The 23265-nt window shown below is 46.7% G+C and overlaps 1 protein-coding gene across 4 annotated transcripts in view; it reads right to left on the reverse strand.

Moving 5' to 3' along the window:
- PARVB (parvin beta) overlaps nucleotides 1-23265 on the reverse strand; it is a 51547-nt gene that overhangs the window by 5074 nt on the left and 23208 nt on the right. For all 4 annotated transcript variants that reach the window (XM_075602774.1, XM_075602777.1, XM_075602776.1 and 1 more), the window contains exons 2-11: nucleotides 23203-23265; nucleotides 21776-21846; nucleotides 16758-16860; nucleotides 15734-15874; nucleotides 15460-15575; nucleotides 13451-13509; nucleotides 8493-8512; nucleotides 2808-2869; nucleotides 2628-2696; nucleotides 1277-1378 (exon numbers count right to left, since the gene is read on the reverse strand). The exon at nucleotides 23203-23265 is cut by the window's right edge and continues 27 nt beyond it. In XM_075602774.1, coding sequence (XP_075458889.1) covers nucleotides 1277-1378; nucleotides 2628-2696; nucleotides 2808-2869; nucleotides 8493-8512; nucleotides 13451-13509; nucleotides 15460-15575; nucleotides 15734-15874; nucleotides 16758-16860; nucleotides 21776-21846; nucleotides 23203-23265 — 806 coding nt within the window. The remainder of the gene's footprint in view (nucleotides 1-1276; nucleotides 1379-2627; nucleotides 2697-2807; nucleotides 2870-8492; nucleotides 8513-13450; nucleotides 13510-15459; nucleotides 15576-15733; nucleotides 15875-16757; nucleotides 16861-21775; nucleotides 21847-23202) is intronic.

Below are 23265 nucleotides of genomic sequence, written 5' to 3' on the forward strand. Positions count from 1 at the left end.
CCACTTTCAGTTTTGTAAATGAGAGTGAACGGTAATCCCAAATTTAACCTGGCAATATTATTTTCATAGGTGTGGATATGAAATTAAGAACACGAGGTACTGCTGCTTCAAGGATTTGTTTCAGAAAACACGTTTTATCTTGGCATAATAGGTCAATGTTTATCAATCCGTTTTTGATTAGGGAACCCCAGAATTTCATTGTAAAATTCTGGGGAACCCCATCCCTCGCACCCCCCCCCCCCCAGCCCCTCAAGCTCCCTCCCCCTCTTACTTACACACTATTACTTAAAGAGAGCTGCCGGCGCTGACAGCGCGCTCTTACCTGATCCGTCCTCTCCCTTCTGTTAGTCGGAAGTTGATGCAACTTCCGGCGCCGGCAGGGAGAGGAAGGATCGCAATAACCGGGCGGCTGCTGCTGCTGAGCTCGGGAGCCGCATGGTCACTGCTATGTGGGGTGCCGCCGCGGGGCCTGGGACAGCTGGGAGAGTTGTCCCAGCTCTCACCATGGCGGCCTCAGAACCCGAGAGGTGCTCGCGGAACCCCTGAGAGGTGCTCGCGGAACCCCTGAGAGGTGCTCGCGGAACCCCTGAGAGGTGCTCGCGGAACCCCTGAGAGGTGCTCGCGGAACCCCTGAGAGGTGCTCGCGGAACCCCTGAGAGGTGCTCGCGGAACCCCTGAGAGGTGCTCTCGGAACCCCGGTTAAAAATCAGTGTAATAAATCATGAAACAAAAAAAAGCGTTGCACATTCGATTTGTGGCAGACAAACAAGCCACTTCACAGCGTTGTTGTTTTTAGTCAAGATTTAGCTCTGCTGGTTGCCTAAAATGTCCAATTTTATATTTTTTAGAGAGACTATACATCCCCTCAAACAAACACATGGACACCTGTGCACGAAAAGGCGCACACCGGAGATACCTGGGTAATATGCTAATAGGATATGCAAACAATTCCTATTAACATATATCCCAGGTGCGCTCTCTTCTCTGCCTCGAATGGAATGTCAGAGTGCGCGGTGGCGGCCGGCGGAATTGCACACAGTACATTCAAACGAAGTCAAACGACCTTTTTTTTAAACCAAGCCACGGATATCCGCACCTGCGAAGAAACGCCACAGTGGCGAAAAATTGTCGGCGAACAATTTGCCTGTCTCCAATTTTGAAGAGAGCTGGAGAACTGTAAATAGAATATTTAAATGAATTTGGGTGCATCAGCTTTCTAATATACTACTTAGCTTTATAGCAAAGGCATGCAAGCACAGCATGGAGAGCTACCTACCTTCTGATCAAAGCCTTCGGGCGTCAAATAGAAGTTATGCAGGGGGATGAAATAGTCTTCAAGCAGACCCATAAGAAGCACAAGGTAAACGCCATCTGCAAACTAGGAATGCAAAGAAGCAGCAGAAAATGTCACTGGTTCAACAAGTAACATTAACAGAACAAATTGCATGGATGACCTCTAATTATTGACAATACTTTATTATGCTGTTTTAGTACAAAACATAGGAATGAACACAGAAAACAGACAATCAAATTATTTATGATTTGCCAATTATCATAGGATGCTGGCCTCGTGTGTATGTACAGTATATCTTTATTAGAATAGTGCAATCCACTTTACAGCAGTAATACATGTGCATCCATCCTTCTAAAGGGTTACTAGAGGGTTGAAGTGTATCGGGCCCCACCCTGTGTTGCCATGGGATCATGACGTCACAGAGTATATTAGAGAAGGGGAAGGTTCGAAAAAGGTTAGGTTCCTGGAGGCCGAGATGAGAGGAGCCTCGGGGAGAGTAAATAAGTAATGTTTATAAAGTAATAGCACAGAGCAGGCCCACTGTTATTATGTTGTAGATAGGGACAGTACCCTTTAAATGATGGAATATGGCATGCCACAGAGGGCTGCGCCGGGTGTTGGCGGATCAGCTCTAACCACGGATCTTCACTAATATCCCTCATCAGCCTGTTTGGAAGTGACAGTTCTAAAACAGTCCAAGAGTATTGGGTCATGCAAGAAATACCCACCAGGACTCCCGTATGGGCCTTGAATAATCGAGTGAATAAGGATTATGATCCCGAAGCAACAAGTGAGGGTCGGGTCCCACACCTACGTAGAACAACTAAGTCAATGTACCTCCATTCGAGTGTTAAGAGTGGGCATTGATGGAAGAACCGTATTCATGTATGTCCGATATAAAATACAGTGCAATGTTGTCAATAGGTGTATGAGCGATCCCTGTGCTTGGGGACACAAATAATTGACAATTGTGCTACAAAAGTTCCTGGCGCCCATTATTATACATTCTTGCTGCCTCATCGCCCAGCTCAATCCAGCCCCTGAGTCACGGTAATCCATGTTGAGCAGTCAACCTTTGCACAGCGACGTATACTCCCTAGGAACCGGGCAGGGGAGGGTTACACACACGACAAAATAAAGAGAGACATCAAGGGTCTAAGCGCTTTAGATATAAAAGTAACAAGAGGAAAAGGAGGCCCTGTCCCAAAGAGCTTACAATCTATGTGTATGAAACCAGCCATCATAGGCTCGTGTCGTTATCATTGTGTAACAGCCTGGGCATCCATCATAAGCACGAGCATTCCCCAAAACGCATTCAGACGTCGCCTCTTACCTGAGTCTCCAACTCGGTGACCTCCAAATTCAGCTTGTTTAGGTGTTTATTCACAAACGTGATCAGAGACTGAAGAAAGAAAATAATACAACATTAACCCATCAATAGCCAAGCCGTGGAAAGGTTTCTGGTTAAAAAAGAAGAAAGAACGGAAAGAAAAGAAAGAGAAAGGAGCTTTACCTTCTTAACAACACTGAGCTTATCTGGTGCGTGGTCAAACAGGGTATCAAAAGCATCACGCTCTGGAATGAAAAGTATGTCACTTAAATGTCATGTGCTGTGGAACTGTCCAGTTAGATAACCATCTAATAAAAGTCCTACGCCAGAGGGTAAAACATATATCACGGATCTTGGAATGAAAGGGACTTTGTCATTCACAAGTTTCAGGACTTTATTTCTGTGCAGGTAATTCCCATGGCAAAATGTGGTCTACTTTTAGATATTTCTTTGCACCTAATGCCTCTAAAATAAGAAAATGATGGTCCGCATAAGGCTTGAAATCACTGGTGCTTAAAAAGCAACAGCTCCTCTCTGTGCATCCAATGCAAAGGTAACTTTTCTAATAAAACAATAATTAATATGTCGTCGTACATTTAGTTTTAGATCGGCAACCTAATAAAAAGGGGTGGCCAACTCCAGTCCTCAAGGACCACCAACAGGTAAGGTTTTCAGGATATCCCTGCTTCAGCACAGGTGAGTTAATCAGTCTTCAATCTTCGACTGAGCCACTGATTGAGCCACCTGTGCTGAAGCAGGGATATCCTGAAAACCAGACCTGTTGGTAGCCCTTCAGGACTAGAGTTGGCCTCCCCTGTAACAAAGCATAGTACGAGACCTCTAATCCTTCCAGCTGCTGACCACCCCAAACGTTCACATATCATCTAACACCTGGGTGTACAAACTGGGGGGGGGGCGGCATTTACAGCGGCCCCGAGCTGAGAGCGTGAGGCCTCTGCAAACGTACTTACTTGGCTTCAGTCACGTGTCTCTATGCAACGTGGCGTCAAATGACGCTCGATGCTATGGAGACGTGACGTCAAATGACGCCGCGGGTCACATGACGTGATGTCACATGACCACGCAGCGTCATTTGACGCAACAGAGTGAGGGGGGCGCGCAACCGAGGAGAGCAGGCAGGGGGGCGCAGGAAGTTTGATCTAACACTACCCAAACACCAACAGACAAAGACCCATATTTATACCAGCAAACGCCATATTTATGAAGTGGTACTATTCCACACGACCCCCTCTAGTGTTAGTCTTATGGCATAGCACCCATTATTGTAGTACACATGACCTTCCTGTGGGCAGCCTACGCCTTTGATTGGAGTTCTGCGTGTATTTTTCGCTGTTTTACCTATTTTCACTTCTAATGCCTGCAAGTCTGAATAAAATGACCAATCCAGAGATGGCTGCACACAGTCCTATGGAGAATAGCCCATGTCTTCTAAGCGAGACCACCAGACGTAACGAATGGCCAATGTTTTATCTCCCCGGGAGGCTCTGCAGATCCGCCTGCACAGCAGAACCCCTTGAAGATGATGTTTTTCCCAACGGGCGCCATACAAGATCAGTGATAGATCATAGACTCATTCCATGGCCTGCAATGTGGATTTCTCTGGCCTCCTGGTAGCAGAGAGATTAAATATTACTTTGCATTTGCCATCCACCCTGAAGCTGAAGGGGTTATATGAGCAGCTTCTTTTTCAGCTGGTATTCATAACCGAAGCCGTGCCATTACTTTGCATCAGTGTCCTTGGTATGAACCGCCAGTGCCCACGTATATGTAGGTTTTATGAGCAAAATATTAAACATCCACCCTTATTAACGGCTTCTTATTAAACGCCTGAAGGGGAAGGGAATACTCAGGCTGATCGTAAAACCTAATGAAATGGATGAACCAATCTTAAAAACTCCTGGAAGCGTTTCTGAAGCCCCAGCTCATAACTGCGCACATGATTGATACAGGCGTCTGCTGACCGTAGAAACATATTAATCGCGGCTGAGGAAGGTTACTTAACATCTCCTAAATCTGTGTCGCTGCTCGGGGATCGGAAAGTCACGGCTAATTCGTTTCCTTTGTCTTTAGTTTTATAAAAGGGATAACCTCGGTACGGTCGGTATCAGGCGATGGTCCGTGCCGCCCTGCATTGGGCTGGGATTATAGTGCCGGCGCACATAGTCTGGCGCACTGCTGCAGCGCCAGCGATGAGGAGATTGGGGAAGCGATGGGGGACGTGGCGGAGGTGTCACAAAGCTGGTTCGCCCTCATTGGCTGAACCGCTCACGTGACGCGGACGCGCTTGAAAAAAGTCAACATTTTTTAGCTTTCCAATTTGCGGCTGCGCCATCGCGTTTACTATAATCCCCGCCTTATACGGACTAATGACCTGACGTATTGTTGCTCGGTCGATGTGCAAGGGACGTGACCACGCCCGGTGAGCAGAACCCAAAAGATTCCACTGGGCAAGTCTATAAAATCGACCGTATGAGAAGACTCGACCTACGAAAACTTGTGCTGCAGGGTGTCCATAAATTATTCACCCTATTATAAGCCGTAAAACATTCGTTATTTTAGGAGCCATCTTAAAACGGTTTTCGGCACTTAATAACACAACTCAAGAAATGTTTGTTTTAATTATGTAGACTACCACAGTTCAGTCAATCCTTCAGCAAACCAGAATTCAGTAAACTTCCAGGTGAGCCCCACCAGTAGCACGCAGAACATCAAGGAGACAGCTGATTTCGTTCCAAACATTAAGAAGCATGTCTTGCGTGATGGAATCCAATGTCTCTTCAATCCGGTGTTATTAATTACCGCAAACTGGTTTAAGATAGCTCATATAATGATGAATTTATTACGGCTTATAAATGGGGTGAATCATTTATGGACACCCTGTACATTGGAGACCACTACACATTTTATTCTCCATTGTCATTTACAGCCTCCAGAGGACTTATGCGCTTTGGGCAACGTTGATCAGTCAATATATGCTACGGGTGACATTCCCCAGCATTCCTATGAGTGAGTGTCACTATCTACCAATGGAGTGTAGGGTTCTCCTTTTCCCATGACTGGAACGCGCATTATAAATGAAGTGACCCAGTTCTGTACTGTCACTTATTTTGCCTGGAGGTGTTAAAACTCTGGCTGCAAATACAGAAGGTTTGAAGGTCAACGTGAGGTTGTGATCAAAGCGTTAGTGCGACACATCCAGTAAGAAATAGAATGCAATATACAAAGGGTGGCAAGCTCCAGTCCTCAAGGGCCACCAACAGACCACAAATTACAGATACCCCTGCTTCAGCACAGGTGGCTGATAGAGCCACCTGTGCTGAAGCAGGGATATCCCCAATACCTGACCTGTTGGTGGCCCTTGAGGACTGGAGTTGGCCACCCCTGTAATATCCAATACATCCCGATTGTGTACGAATGGACAAAAGAGGTCGGGAACCATGTAAAATGTGCCCTTTGTGAAACCGCGGCTGGGTCAGCTTGCAAGCGATTTGGCACGTGTTAACCCGTGGAGTGCTAAAGGGGCCCTCCGGTACGTGCGATCACGGACGACGTAACAGAAGGAGCCCTCTTCCGTTTCTCTCCTGGTAACATCAGTAAGATGATGATGTCATGGCGCCACCGGAGGGCCAGGCCCGTAATGTAGAAGCTACGTCTACAGGGCACCCAAAGGGTTAAGTCAATATGCATTGCGATTTTGTTCAATTGTGTAAAACCCCCAGATCCGCTTTCTGCGGCCGATATAAATAGGGCAGACGCCATGTTTCGCTCGCTGCTTGCCGATATCTTGCTGAACGTTATCGAAATCTCAAATCACAAACTGATTAACCCTTTGAGACACGTTACAAAATGTTCAAATGCATTTTAGACAGTCTGGCAATTCTCTGGCCACACTGCAGGGCCCGGTGACTAAATGCAGCAGCTGCTCCGAAATCGGTCACGGGCGAGTGAACCCCTTTACTGCAAGAGGGGCCTGCCACACCTTGCAAAGTGTGTTTAAAAAGAGACCCCATTGGTCAGAGTTGAGCTTTGTTTGACTACATTCGGTTTTATTGAAGATACAAAAACTATGGGGTGATTTGATTTACCCATAAATGTTCTATACCAGGACTGGCCAACTCCAGTCCTCAAGGGTCAGCAACAGGTCAGGTTTTCAGGATATCCCTGCTTCAGCACAGGGGATACAGTCAAAGACTGAGCCACCTGGGCTGAAGCAGGGACTGATGGAGCCACCTGTGCTGAAGCAGGGATATCCAGAAAACCTGACCTGTTTGTGGCCCTTGAGGACTGGAGTTGGCCGCCCATGTTGTATACGGTTTACCCCACAGCTCACTTTCTCTGCTGGGTCACAAACCTGTGTGATCACATCTTCTCAAACCAGCTGAAGTCAGTGGTCACATCCACTTTTTCACATTAGGATTAAAAAGGTGCCCAGGCTCGGAGTAAAAGCATTTCAATTGTTTCATCAAGCAAATGGTAACCCGCCTGCACAAGCGAGAGTGGAAAATCAGGGGGCGGGGGGGTCTGTCTGGGTGGCATGACAGCTGAGAAAAGAAACACATTATCCTACTTATTGTGCTGCAAATGCCCACCTGATCTATAGGGGAATTTCCACTGGCAATCTAATCCCTCTTCCTACCAGGCAGGGTTCAATGGTTTTAATGAGCCAGTCCTGCTGGCTTGGAGCCAAAAATACAATTTTTAAATCAGCGATCCTCCCCCAGAAGCCTACGTGAGTTTAACTCATAGAAGGACAGGAAAGGATCTCGCCCCTGAGCAAGTTTTTGCTCTTTATTCTATATTTTGAAAGCACAATCTTCTTCCAGAGGAAGTCCAAGCTGCTTAAAAAAAAAAAATGTAATATATATTTTTTTTGTTTAGATATACGCAGCCTTTGATTATCTTTATTGAAAACAAATTACCTAACATGCTGATCGATTCGTTCTCCCGTGATTGATCAGCAAAATCCTGCTTCCCTGGGATCCCTAAAAATGGCCGCCTTTCAGTTTCAAATCAATCCTTCAGTCAGTGTAACTCAGCAGCTACAATGTATTCTTAGATTACTAAAGAAACATCTATTGTTACAGTTTGCAGCTCAAACTGCTGGGAATATTGGCAACAGATTATCCCACACAGGAAAGTGTTGCAAATATCTTGCACTGCTGGGGAGGTGGGATAAACCTGCTCTAGAGATGTAAGGATGCTCAGTATAATAATAATAATAATAATAGTATATTAAAAATTGGATCAAGCATTAACGTGTGGCATCCTCAGACATTGGGAATATTAGGGTAAGATGCAGAAACCTTTTTGTAAACAGTTTGGTTCATGACCTTTGGTAAAACCGTGTGCACGTGCAGTGTTGTGTCCTGATTGGTGGCAGTTGTTTGTGAAACAGAGCAAGAGTCACTGCAAAACCTTAATAACAATGTTTAAAAAATGCATTTTAATTACTTAGCACAGGGGGGGGCTCAACTCCAGTCCTCAAGCCCCCCTCCCCCCACCCCCAAAGGTCAGGTTTTCAGGACATCCATGCTCTAGCACAGGTGGCTCAATCAGTCCCTGCTTCAGCACAGGTGATTCAATCAGTGCCTGCTTCAGCACAGGTGATTCAATCAGTCCCTGCTTCAGCACAGGTGACTCGGAGGCTAAGTCTTTGACTGAACCTCTGATTGAGCCACCTGTGCTGAAGCTGGGATATCCTTAAAACCGGACCTCTTGGGGGGGGGGGCATGTCCAGAACCCCTGGACTAAGGGCATCCAACGATACTGTAGCAATGTGAGGAGCAACACGGAACCAAACTGGCCTGCAGCATTAATGCAGAGTAGTTACATGGAGATTATACTTACCAAACTTCCCCATCATCATCCTAAAGGGCGAGAAAAGAAATATTACAATTAGTTATATAATAATAATAACAACAACTTTATATATTTAAGGGAAAATAAAACATTTAAGGTTATACACGAGACCCAAACACAAGGAAAGTTACAACACAGGATGGGACGGTGCTGGAGCTATTAAATTCAAACACCAGATACAATCACCGCTTTTTTATATGGGTGTACCACTTTTGTTTGGATATGGTTGCTTGGCAACGACGCATTTAAATGTTGGCGCCAAAATGCACGCAGTACGTTTTCACGTAAAACACACCCACTCTGTACTTTATTTAAACAGCGTTATGTTACCCGTTTCAGTATCTTAATAAAGGTTTAACCGAAACGTCGATTATCTCTTAATAACATATTTTTCACTTCATTATAACGAAGACGCGGGGCCGCTGTGCTCTACCTTCGGATGAACCATCTTTATCGCTATTAAATGCCGGTCAGGTTGGGGCTCATGAATTCAAATGAATATCCTTTAACCCCATCCCTGCCAGGTGGGCCTGCGACGCATGTACATTCGCACACGTATGGAGTGTGCCCGAGGGTCTGGGAAAAGGTTTCCCCATAAGCGTTAAAATCGCTAATAATGTCACCAAAATGTATAAAACAAGAAAAAAATTGGAAGCATAAAAACAGCTGTAAATGCATTAATTAAGCCAACGCGGACATTAACATGCATGGCGCAAAAAGAAGCTCGTCACAGATGTCAAGAGTGGAAGGACCTTGTATTTTCTTTATGATTTTTTTTTAGATTGTTTTATTATTATTATTATTATTATTATATTTCTTATTTGAAACCAGGGATCCCCTGAGGCTGAACTGCGGCTTTTTAAGCTACCATGTCCCACTCCACAAGATCCTTCAGTTTGTCGTTGGTTTACAATAATACATTTCTGTTCCGGGAGAAAACAATATGGCCACTGGATCCCTGCCTATTGGCATGGCCAATAGAAAGCCGTGACCTCATCATGAGATTACACTGAAGCGTCTGCTGGGGTGACCCCTTGGGTAAGGTGCTGACTGTGTAGAAGAAGATTGTTTGCGCACGCGACCTTCGCTGGGAAGTAACGAGGTGGGAGACGTCCTCTCTGGTCCTCGTTTCTCAGGTGCAAAATCGCCTCTTTTTGTTGTTGCTGTTTTCGGGTCTTTGAAGTGTTATTGCTGGTTGCTATGGGGACGTTTAACGTTTATATGCAATAACGTCAAGGAATTCCATAAATGGAATACCCCAGTGATACATACAGTGCTGTCTCTGTTTAAATAGAGAGGGGGGGAAATGAGAGCGACAGAGAGAGAGAGAAAAGCAAGACACAGACCATGAGCCCACAGGCATGACCAGTGTCCGAAGGTATGACCAGTGTCCGAAGGTATGACATACTGTATGAGGCATCTGTATTACTTGATCATAGTCCAGTGGTTTCCAACCTTTGTTTGGTTAAGGAACCTTATTATATTGTGAAATTCTGGGGAATGCCAACCCTCTCTAAGGCTGCGCTTATAGTGCCAGCAATGCGACCGTCGCGTCAAAACAAGTGCATTGTCGCCGTCGTCGGCGCTTATAGTACACGCGACAGCGACAAAGTGACGGAGCGACAGTGCTACCAAAAATCTGGTAGTCACTGATTTTTGAGGCGACGGTTTCCCCTTGCGGCCAATCAGGTGCTTCTCCGTGCCTCTGCCCTCCCCCTTTTCTGACGTCACTGGTCTTGTCGCCAGCGACGTCGCCTACACTTAAAATATAACTTTCGCAATGGCATCGGTCGCATCGCCGGCACTATAAGCGTGGCCTAATAGCGCGCCTGAGATCAGATGCATAGTAAGGAACCCCAACCCTCTCTAATAGCGTGTCTGAGATCAGATGCAATGTAAGGAACCCCAACCCTCCCTAATAGCGCCTCTGAGATCAAATGCATTTGGTACAATTTTCAAAATGATAAGAAAATTGCAGGGAACCCTTAGGCTAAGGCCCCGCTCCCTCCGTCAGCGCTCCCGCACTGCTGACAGGTGGGGCGCTGACAGACACAGACCGCGATATGCGGTCTGTAGGGAGCGGGAGGTGGGCGGGAAGTGGGCGGGAGTGGGAAGCTTGACAGGGAGGGGGGGCGTGGCTTTGAGCTACTCTACCCCCCCCCCCCCTCCCTCCCTCCACGGCTCGGGCTGGAGCTGCTGATTGAAGGTAAATAAAGCAACACACACACACAGGCACTCATACACACGCACGCAGGCACTCATGCACACACACACGCAGGCACTCATACACACGCAGGCACTCATACACACACACAGGCACACACACGCAGGCACTCATACACACACACACACACGCAGGCACTCATACACACACACACACACGCAGGCACTCATACACACACACACACACACACACACACACACACGCAGGCACTCATACACACACACAGGCACACACATACACAAACACAGACAGGCACTCACGCACACACACATACACACACAGACAGGCACGCACGCTGCTTTCACTCCACACTCCTCCCCGCTCCCCGAAGCCTCTCCTCCTCCCGAAGCCTCCCCTCCTCATTGGCTCACAGCCACACCACGTGACGCGTCGACGCTAGGGATCACCATTCTCTTGTATCCGCTAGTGGCTGACGCGTCACAGCGTGTAGTGAGCTGTGCAGCCAGGGGTGACCGGGACCGGCTCGGGAGGATTCCCCTGCTGGTGGGGAACTCGCGTGTGGCCGCCCGCGCCGCCGGGCGCAGCGGGTCCCAGCCCTTATGGGACGCTCGGGAACCCAAGGACTCCTAGGAACCCTGGTTGAAAGACATTGTCAGAGTCTGTGAACTACCATCATGATGTGCAACACCTTACACAGTGTTAGAAGCAGCCGCAGCACCCGTCTCTCTAATAAGCAAATTCTTCCCAGAAGACCAAATGCTGGAACGACCTCCCACTTCTCTTTAGCTCCAGCTGGCTGGAGATGACAGGCGCGCTGCTGTCTGGTAGCATCGGATATCAGCTCATAATTTGAACACTGCCAGTTAAAGCAAAGTCTAAACTCCTTGCATAGAAAATACAATGTGTTCTGAGCCATGTAGGGAAGCAGACAGGAACCCGCCACACACGATCACTTTACAAGCGCCGGATTTTAATAGACGGAATCATAAATTAGCTAAAGAAACCATATTGTGGACAGGTCCAGCTTCAGCACTGGCTACACATGCAGTTACAGGACTGCAAACTGGTTCATGTCATTTGGACAAAATATGGACTAAAAAATTTAAACTGAGATACCTCAGCAGCTTCCTAAAAGAAAACAGAAATGTACTTATTTGCTTCAGAAGCATACAGTATAAGGCCGCGCTTATAGTGCCGGCGACGTCGCCCGAAAATAAATGCATTGTCGCGACGCGATTGTTTGCAGCCGGGAATATTTGATTTTTCAGGGGCTGTCGCCTCATGTGACAGCCCCTGAACCAATCAGTGGCCTGGTCGCCCGCGACGCCGCCGCAAAGCGAAATACAACTTTCGCTAGCGGCAACGGGTGACATCACGCGTCACCGTTGTGGGCACTATACGCGCGGCCAAAGAACCTGGAGTGCAGGAGACATGAATGAGAGCTGGGAGAGGGCGACACTGATTACATCGCTGCCTTGGAAATGGGTGAACTCTGGCACCAAATAATTAGGGGTTGGCACATGTGCTTATATACAGATCGGCACACGTTCCTTTCTATACAGCGAAGCATACATTATATACAAGAATGAAATATCATCTATCAATCTCCAGGAAAGAGGTCGAGTGAAACATAGAGCTACAATGCAACAAAAAAAAAAAACTAAAAACTAAATATGAAGGTCATTATTACAAGCGGACCAGTAACCAGAGCCACTTATCTCAACGTTTCGGAAAATTGGGAACGCATCGAAAAAGAATAAACGTGTATTGGCGTAACAAATAACTCAGGGGTACGGTGACAGGTTTCCAAGTCCTGTTAAAAGTACACTACATGGTACTGAGTGAAGGGAAGAGTTAGATATGAACGGCTACAAGTCCTTTTAAATATATTTTCATTTGTAGCCATGGTAAAGAAGCTGGGGGAGGGGTCATTTCTCTAACTCCTCCCTTTTGTGTGACGATGTGTTCAATAAGAGTTTGCACAGGCAACACCCCCACCCCCCTCCTTATCCTTTCTGGCTGGGCGAAGGGGAAAGTAATTACCTGACAAACACTGGCTAGATTTCCACAGAAGCAAAAGCAGCTGAATGTACTTTAAGTCAGGAGCAGTGTCACAGTGTCACAGTGTCACAGTGTCACAGTGTCACAGTGTCACAGTGTCACAGTGTCACAGTGTCACAGTGTCAGTGTGTCACAGTGTCAGTGTGTCACAGTGTCACAGTGCCTCTGCCATCCCCTCTTCTTTTTGTGTTTCAGATTGTGATGTTGTTTTTTTGCCTGGATGTTAAACTCAGGGGAATGTTTGGAAAACAGCATTGCTTAACCCTGGGGGTGTCCAACCCCAGTCCCCAAGGGCCACCAACAGGTCAGGTCTTAAGGAGATCCCTGCTTCAGCACAGGTGGCTCAATCATAATAACTGAGCCACTGATAAGGATATCCCTGTTTCAGCAGAGGTGGGTCTATCAGTGGCTCAGTCATTACGATTGAGCCGCCTGTGCTGAAGCAGGGACCTCCTTAAGACGTGACTTGTTGGTGGCTCTTGAGGACGGGAGTTGGACACCCAAGTAAGAGAGAGAACGCTTAAAGGCGTGTCCTAAAATATAAATCTGCTAGTCCAAATAAAATAAATACTGAAGTACTCATTTTCGTGAAGCCACATTTGTTTACAAAATGTTGGGGGGGTTTTGTCAGCTAGGGGGGATTCCCCCTTTAAAAGCCCCCCACCCCCTCCCCAGTGACATGAAAGGTTTCTCTGCTTACTCCGTAGTGGATGTCAGCTCTTCTGTCACATGGGCTGTCTGCAGGAGGCCTTCCCGTTTCTGAAACACAAAAACAGACAAATCAGCCCCATAGGAAGCCTAACCCTTTAGCTGCCAGTGGGAGCTGTAAGATGGCAGCGTAGGGTGTTGCTGGCCCACGTCGCCCCGGAAGGGTTAAAGTACTTCAGTGCGTTTCTCTTAAGGTGCAGTTCCACTTGCGGAGGACTCAGAGGGGGGTAACACAGCATTGTGCGGCGCAAGGCCTGGTATTACCTATTCCCGCCCTGTACACACAAGGCCTGGTATTACCTATCCCCGCCCTGTCCCCACAAGGCCTGGTATTACCTATTCCCGCCCTGTTCCCACAAGGCCTGGTATTACCTATTCCCGCCCTGTTCCCACAAGGCCTGGTATTACCTATCCCCGCCCTGTCCCCACAAGGCCTGGTATTACCTATTCCCGCCCTGTTCCCACAAGGCCTGGTATTACCTATCCCCGCCCTGTCCCCACAAGGCCTGGTATTACCTATTCCCGCCCTGTTCCCACAAGGCCTGGTATTACCTATTCCCGCCCTGTACACACAAGGCCTGGTATTATCTATTCCCGCCCTGTTCCCACAAGGCCTGGTATTACCTATTCCCACCCTGTCCCCACAAGGCCTGGTATTACCTATTCCCGCCCTGTCCCCACAAGGCCTGGTATTACCTATTCCCACCCTGTACACACAAGGCCTGGTATTACCTGTTCCCACCCTGTACACACAAGGTCTGGCATTACCTATTCCCACAAGGCCTGGTATTACCTATTCCCGCCCTGTACACACAAGGCCTGGTATTACCTATTCCCGCCCTGTACACACAAGGCCTGGTATTACCTATTCCCGCCCTGTACACACAAGGTCTGGCATTACCTATTCCCACAAGGCCTGGTATTACCTATTCCCGCCCTGTACACACAAGGCCTGGTATTAAATATTCCTGCCCTGTACACACAAGGCCTGGTATTACCTGTTCCCACCCTATACACACACCAATACCCTTGTAACTCCTAATTTATGTGCTGCATGAACAGCGGTATTAGGAACCTTTGTGATATAAACTATTTTGCTGGGAATAACAGATTTCTAGCTAACATTAAACACGCAATGATGCATCTCCTTCCCGACACCAGACCGTGATAACCTTACCCTTACTCCCCCACTGTCTAATAAACCAACGCTTCATTTGGGCATTCTGATCAAAACCAACATTTTAAAAAGACACAGATCTCACCGAGATATTCTGCACCCCCCCCAGAACCCCAGAACCCCAGCTTTGAAAATGGGAAGGTGAGATCTTTAAGTAAACAAATGAAATGGTTATCTGCGTGGCCTGCTGCTCCAAGTGATGCTAGCGTATCTGTAATAAAAATACTTTGAATTTAAAAACAATACACACAGTTGTGGGGAGTAAAGAAAGTGACAAAAAAACCCTCTGTACAATGTACAGGAAGTAAAAAATGTCTCAGACCGGCACACAACCCAGCTTTTCCCCATTATCTCCCAGCATACACTGCTTCACCTGCCGCCAGGGATTCTGGGTAATGACATACAAACGAGCACTCACAGTGTGCGTCACTTTTTGCTTCTTGTCCATTTTGACATGGACACCTAAAAGCTTATACACTCTACAATTGCAGGTGTGTACCTTGTTTTGATACGTGTTGCACTTGTAAAATGTAAAAATGTAATGTAACTAGGTATTGTATTTCAAATGTCTAACCAATGTATATGAAAGTTAATGCACATAACTTGATCAGCTGATGGGCGTCTCTGCTATTTGATCAGATAAATAAGAATTTCTTGTGGGGAAAAGAAGGCTGAGAATCAGCTGTAGAGTGAACATATGCTGCCACCTTGTGGGCACTAGGGTCTTGGCTCTAAGTATTAGTGCATTCAAAAGGGGCTCCCCGAAAGGTGTACATAATTACCCGTGTGTAACACACACACACACACACGTGCAGGAGACTGACCTTTACAACCACGACCTGTACACACACATGTTCTGGAAGCCGAATTGGAGCCCGGAAATGCATAGTCAGGGCCACTAGAAGGTGCAGGATGGCAATTAAGTTCTTTCCATGGATTGCTTCAAACAAGGAGAAAAAAAAACATACAATAAAGAAAGTTGAGTACAAACGGATGCCTCATTTCTCCCCTCGCCCGCAGACGGGGCCACAGAAATCATAACTACAGAAATGTATCAGAGAGCCCGTGAAACCACAAAATAAAAGTTCAACCACTTACCGTCAACATTCCACCTAATAGCCCATCCTTGGGGCCTGAGAAGCTCCTGCACAGCTTCCAGCACCGTCTGCAGCTTCTGCTTCTGCCCAATTTCAGACTGTGACACTTCTGCCACGTTCAGTTTGCGGTCAGCCAACTTCTCTGTGGTCAACAGGAAGAAACTCACGTCAGACCTACGGCTCCTCTCCTTTGTCTCTTACCTGCTTCAGTGGCCAGCAACTTTGTACTCCCTCAGCACAGCGGTTCAAACTGTATTGATTGTTAGGGAGCAGCATTTTACCGTTACTCTAAAACCGACTTGGTTCTTAAATCGTTTTGTTGAGTTTTTCCCTGTCGGCTGGATGAGCAGCTATAATTTCGGAGGGCAGTCAATACGAGAGTTCTTCATTGCCGATAAGCGGAGCAGAGCAGCATAGAGTAAGCATCTCAGACGTGGCCACCAGATCAAGGCAACTTACTCTGTATCTGTTACCAAAGCACTGAGCCACATAAGAACGGCGACCTGCAGTGACGCATGCAGCAAGAGTTGGGATCTCCGACCTTCACCAAAATTATTCAATATGGAACCTACTTCAATGTTATTTGAGAAGGTTTTGTACGGGAGAAGCAACGTTAGGCTGCTGGAGAAGCTTCGTTATACTCTGGTTTATACTGCTCCGGGATGTCATACATATGTACAGTTAAATCATAGTGCGGGGGTGGCCAACTCCATTCCTCAAGGGCCACCAACAGGTCAGGTTTTCAGGATGTCCGTCCTTCCGCACCGGTGGCTTAATCAGTGGCTCACTATCCTGAAAATCTGACCTGTTGGTGGCCTTAGAGGACTAGAGTTAGCCACCCCTGCACTAGGATAGAAAGTGAATTGCAAAATGGTCACATACTGCACATGGAGGTTTAATCTGGTGCAGGGTGCCCCGTTTCACCCGGCAGTGAATTATCACACGGTTACAGTAGGTAGCTTTTGTCCCCGATCTTTCTGCAGGTAACAGGACTTATCCGAGCGCCATTTACATTGCCCCCTCACCCAGAAGCTTCTGCAGCACTTGTCCATCATAAAGATCTTCTTCCAGGTTCTTTACTATTATTCTCTCTTCCACCAGAACCTCGTTAATCCAGTCAATAAGAACCTGTGAACAAAACAAAGCATTTGCACAGTGAGTATGAAGATGGTACGGAGACAGTCTGCCTGTCAGGAGGTAAACACATCGTCTCTGTATGCATTCGTCTTCCAGTAGAAAGGTTTCTCTCGTGCTTGCCCAATGCATGTCTTATTTCAGTTATTATATTTACTGAGGCGGCCTATGCTGGGATGCTGCTCCATGTAATATATATATATATATATATATATATATCTCCGCCAATCAAAGTGACCTGGGGGCCTGCCAAACAAAGTGACCCCAAAGTCACTTGGGGTCCGCCAAAGTGACCTGGGGTCTCCCACAGTGACCTGGGGTCTCCCAAATACGAGTTCCCTCTCCAATTAGTGGAGTTATTTATAAAAAAAGGTCCCATATGCAATAAGGGAATGATGTTGCCATGAAAGGAACGGCTTTAAAAGTGATTTTTATTCCTCTATACATCCGGCGCGTTTTGTGTTTACCGGTTAAGCCGCCGTTTTGCGGCTCAGAGACAGGTTTGTGCCAAAGCACAGTTTGTTCCTATTCCCCCAAACCAGACAGACTGATATCTGATCTTATCTCCCAATAACACCGCGCTCACACATCAAAAGCAGAAAAAGTACCAGGAAATCTCGTTATCTGAAACAGCAAGAACCCGGCATGTTCCTGCGCGCTTTGATCTCCTGCGAGAAACTTCATTTGGAATGTGTTACAGAGAACTTGGACCGTAGGAGGGAGGCAGAGAGCGCGCTAAATGCCCCTCGCAGACGTGCAGCCACGGATCTTCTGCCTTCTTCAAAGCCGGCGTGTTACTCGCAAAGCTTCCACACGCTTTCTTTATTAGTGTATGGGACCTTTTGTGCGCCGGATGTTGAACAACAAAAAGCCGTCAGAAAATGGGAATTCATGGTTTTTAGCTTCTATCTTGAGATAGGAACGTCAGACACGGAACATCCCAAAAAGTATTCAAGTTAAAAAAGCTCCAGCCGCAGAACAGAATCAAATCGGACACACCCTTGCGACTTACACAGGACTGGGATTCTGGTTTTGACTGCCAACATGCAAGCATAAAACCTGGCCTTGAAATGGTTGTTGGCTCGGCACTTCTTTAATTTAGGCCTGGCTATACAAACGGAGCCGTGCCGTACGCTCAAACTTTAGGCGGAGCTCGGGGACGGAAGCTAAAAGTGACTCAAATCGGAGAGCTCATTTGTATAAACAGAACATTCAGTTGGAAGTCATAAAAGATGAAATACAATAGATCACATCATTATTATTATTATTATTCTAATAATAATAATAAATAATAATAATAATATCTTTAAGGTCAATTCAGAAATTATCATTAATTTATAAAACTTTTTTAAATAAATTCGGTAAATACATATTAAAATATTTCATTAAAGACATTAAGAGGGGTGTATTCAGATAATTAGGCGTTGACATTTAAAATGATGTGTGTGTGTATATGAATACACACACACACACACACACACACACACACACACACACACACACACACACACACACACACAGTGTACGTGTGTATACATACATACATACACTCTGCACTGCAGAATACGTTGACGCTTTATAAATAAACAATAATAATGATACTATTTTTCCAATTAAATGCCCTGGCTCTACCATCCTCTCTTATACGGGTGTATAATCTCTTATACGGGTGTATAATCTCTTATACGGGTGTATAATCTCTTATACGGGTGTATAATCTCTTATACGGGTGTATAATCTCTTATACGGGTGTATAATCTCTTATACGGGTGTATAATCTCTTATACGGGTGTATAATCTCTTATACGGGTGTATAATCTCTTATACGGGTGTATAATCTCTTATACGGGTGTATAATCTCTTATACGGGTGTATAATCTCTTATACAGGTGTATAATCTGTTACGGTCAGGCCAGCTGCTGTGGAGGCATCAGAGTAACACGCCACGCAGGGCCGGCCTGTCCTTTAGGTGAACCTAGGCGGTCGCCGAGGACACAAAGGTCCTAGGGGCGCATGAATAATAATCTCACCCCCTGCGGCCCCGATAGCCCAGCGGCAAATTTACAAGTCCACCGCCCCTCGACACCTACCTGTGCCGCCGCCGCCTCCGTTCTGCCGCCCTGCATCTCCTTCAGAATCCAGTGTCAAATGACGCTGCAGCGTCTCATTACCATGGTAACGCGTCGTCATTGGCGTCGCAATGTCACGGTTGCCATGGCAACAAAACGCTGTGTGACATCGGCGGCGTCATTTGACGCTCTATTTTGAGGGAGAAGCAGGGCGGTAGAACGGAGGCGGCCGGCACAGGTAAGACAGAATAAACCCGGGCGCAAATTTTACGTTTCGCCTCGGGCGCATGAAACCCTTGCCCGGCCCGGACGCCAGGCCTGCTGCATGCTGGGACAGGGTTCAATTAGAAATGGAAGGTCTGTTCTAGCAAAGTTGGGTGCCCTGTCCGGCGGCCGCATTATAAGAGGGGCAGTTCAAAAAAGGTTTTTAAACCTTAAAGTTTGATGGCAAAAAAATACCCACTTGGCGTTCCCTAGTCTGCCCGTTTCCATGTCTGTAGGAAAACCTGCGACCTTGTGTGACCTTGGCTTTCGGATTTAGACTAGCCTTGTACCCAATCGCAAGCATTGCTCAATGTATTCATCTCTACCACCTCTGTCGGAGTGCTACTCACTGATCCACCACCCGTTCCTCACATTTCCCCAAATTTGCCACCCTCCAGTGCCGAGTAACGTAGCCGCGTAATTAGCTTATTTACAAAGATTCCAAAAATCCATCCGAACGTTGCTCGTTACGATCTTGTGAACGACGACTCTGCCGTTTCTTGTGGGGAACACGGAATTCCAGCTGCTGTGTGAATCTGTTCGACAACTCTAGTTACGGAACCATAATAACCTGGCAAACAAAGGAGAAGCGCTAAGCTAACCATGGTGATGACTGTCACACTGTCTCATTAGCCGCTCCAAAGTATTTGTTTACCAGGGAAATGTAAAAAATAAATGAAAAAAAGATTATAATTGCCAATTTTGGTAAAAAAAAAAAAAGAAAGTAGTGTCAGCCAGTTACATTTAAAGCAGCAATCCTGGGTATTATTTTATGCAAAAACAGTCCAAAGACCAAATCTGGGGCTTCAAAAGATAATCCCAGCAGTGATTTTGAGGCACTGTTTGTCTTATTACAGTCACATCCATGCCTTTGTGTTTCTTACATAGAAAGGTTTCCTCGCCAGCTCCACTTATAATCCGTGCGAACAATCAGTCTGGGGGGTTACACAATGTGTAAGAGACCTGGAGAAAGACCCCTTGGATTGACACGTCTTGAAATGGTTTGGAATGAATATTTAGCCTTTTTTTTTTTTATGCATCGGGGCGTTTCTTTACTTTTCCGGCAGATTTGTCCTGCGTCTTCGCCCTTGGAGGATGTTGCTAGTGCCCAGGTATTTATTTATTTTCCCATCTGTGATTCTTTGCTATTATTTATCTTACCCGAACAGGAGGTCACCAGGAACTCAAACAGTGGTTCCTTGACATTTGGGAAGCACCCAGTACAGGATCGGCAGGCCAACTTTGGACATGGGGTACAATTATCTCCAGAACCAGGTGTTTTCCCCGATGAGGCCTGGATCAGGTAACGTTTTTGCAGCTTTAACCTCCTAAACAAGCCCCTGCCCCTAGTTCTCTCTCGTCCCAGGCTGGACTGGGGACCGACCAGCAGATATTCCAGTGGTGGCGAATAACCAAATGAAAGGGAACAAGGTAAAGGGGGGTTGCATTTCAGCCAATAGGATTGTAGATATTATGGAGAGATTCACTTATAATAAACAATTATTAACTGGTTTGCACTTGTAATGTTAATAAATGAGGATGTGTGTTCCTGTATTTAGGATTTAATACATAACCAATGGAAATACCCTCTGACAGCGACTGCCACTTCTCCCTCTTATCTGATATGTTATATCGATTGACATTTCTTGAATGTCAGGATAATAAAACACAAATAGCCTCAGTCTACATCCAATGTGACAAATTATATAGTTAAATATACTCATAAGTGCGGGTCCTTTAGTTCAATTCTTCGGCCAAAGTATTTTAAGCTTGCAAACCATGCCATGCTCTTCTGCAAGTCCTAACACTACTGTACCCACAAAAAGCTCTCCTAACCTCTCTAATCACACACACATACACACACACACACACACACACACTGTGGTGTGTTTGGGTTCTGAGCTTCCAGGGGCTGTGTGTGTTTGTAGGGCCGCCGACAGGTAGGGGACAACTGGGATTCCTGTCTCGGGCCCGGTGAGTAAAGGGCCCGGGCCCCCTGCCGGCAAACCCTGCCTCCTGGAAAATGTTGCCAGAGGGGGCCTGCTAGAAGTTGTCCTTGGAGGTGCCTGTCGGCCAGTGGAAGGGAGGCTCCCCTGACAGGCACCTCCGTGAGCACACTCCATCAGACCGCTCTGCAGGGCCCCTCCACAGGACCCCCTCAAGCCTCCAGTTCAGCAGGTTGGTAGTGAGTACACTCGGCTCCCCTCTTCCTAGATCCCTGTTTCTCTCTCTCCTCCTCCTTCTCCCTCCCCCCCCCCCCCCGCCTCAGGGCCCCTATCTCCTACCCTCACAGTCCCATATCTCTTTCCCTCCCCCCTCAGCAACCAACAGTACGCCGTGTGATGGGGACGATTAACAGCGGTCCCTGCACCTTTAATGTGTCCCCTGTGCCCCGAGCTTTCCTGTGGTGGCCCTGTGTGTTTGTAAATGTCAGGATAAGAGAGAGATTCCTAGATTGGACACAGGATGGAACAAATCATTTTGACTTTACCCAAGATAGATAGCAATAGAGAAACGACGGGTATGGGGGTAATTGGAAGTCCAAGTACAATAACTTTATAGTATTTGCCCCTCACCTTCACAAGCTCTTTGAACTTTGGTTCTTCTTTGGAATTTGGGTCGATCATGGTGCGTTCCTCATTCTCCTCTGTGCATTCACAAGACAGGGGTTTGGTTAGAGACATGGCGCAGGCAAGGTCTCACAGTGTTACAAACTAAATGTATCACCATCTGGAAAGGGGAAGATCAATCGTTCCACTGGAAACTGTTAGGTTTATACAACATTAGCCACGCGACTGCCATAGGGGCCAGCAAAATAATGCACTGCCGGCTCATCCGGGACTGGTAGGGGTGGAGGCGAGAGGGTTTATTCTGGGAGGTTTTATTGTAGGATACAGTTCTAATAACTGCTGTAGTGTTTGTATGAAGGGGTCTCAGACCCAGCACTGCTTCGCTCAAACTAAATGTCAGTGTGCAATCTATTTCAGGGGTGTTCCACTCCAGACCTCAAGCCTGCCCCCCCCCCTTCCAACCCCTACCCAACAGGTCAGGTTTTCAGGATGTTCCAGCTTCAGCACAGGTGGCTCAGTCAGTCCCTGCTTCAGCACAGGTGGCTCAATCACCACCTGCACTGAAGTTGGGATATCATGAAAACCTGACCTGTTGGAGGGGGCTTGAGGACTGGAATTGGCCACTCCTGTTCTAGTAATATAAACTCTAACCCCCAGAAAGAGACGGCACTTTACAGGACTGTAACATAACCCGTGAAAGGTGCCCGAGAGTCCATTCACTCCCATATGTGTGCCGATGTATGCAATTGTATTACATGCAATATAAATATTAACCCTTTCCCTGCCGGAGGCAGCACAAAAAAGGTCAAATGCTCATTAGAAAAGAAGAGAATAAAACACACGTCTTTTGGGCAACGTGTTTAATTTAGGGGTTGTCTCTAATGACGGAATAGATTTGCCATCTCACGGCCCCTCTGGCCGTGAAGAGGTTAAAATGCTTTAACTATGAGCTGCATTAGTACATAATACCAACACTTCTCAGTACAGTACCAATAGTAATGAATGAGGCCGACTACGCCTACATTGCAAAACAATATACCTTTGGCCCACTAGAGGGGGCATGGAAACCTCACCAGAAAACTGCACGTTCCACAACAGGGACGTTACCCATAAAATGCATAGAAATGGGTTACATGGAGTTTCTCACTTGGCAGTTACAAGTGGCAACAGTGTCTATAAAGGTGAATATATACCGGCAACAGTACTCTGGCTTACAAAAGAAATAGTGGTACTGTGTTTGATTAAAACGTAAACCTGCTAAACGTAGGGGAAATGATCTTCAGACCTCGATATAAGATCCATGCTATTACACAGAAAAGGCGGGAGACATTCTGCAATGGATCTGAAAGCCAAGGTTACACAAGGTCGTAGGTTTTCCTACGGACGAGGAGCCTTTATAAAGCTGTCCCCAGTATCAGAAGGTCATACCGTACCGAGTAAGGTGTCCTCTGGGTGGATGTCCATAGGAGCCGGTGACATCGGCGCGTTGATGGCAT

Source organism: Ascaphus truei, chromosome 5 (genome assembly GCF_040206685.1).
Source record: "Ascaphus truei isolate aAscTru1 chromosome 5, aAscTru1.hap1, whole genome shotgun sequence".
Taxonomy (NCBI): Eukaryota; Metazoa; Chordata; class Amphibia; order Anura; family Ascaphidae; genus Ascaphus; species Ascaphus truei.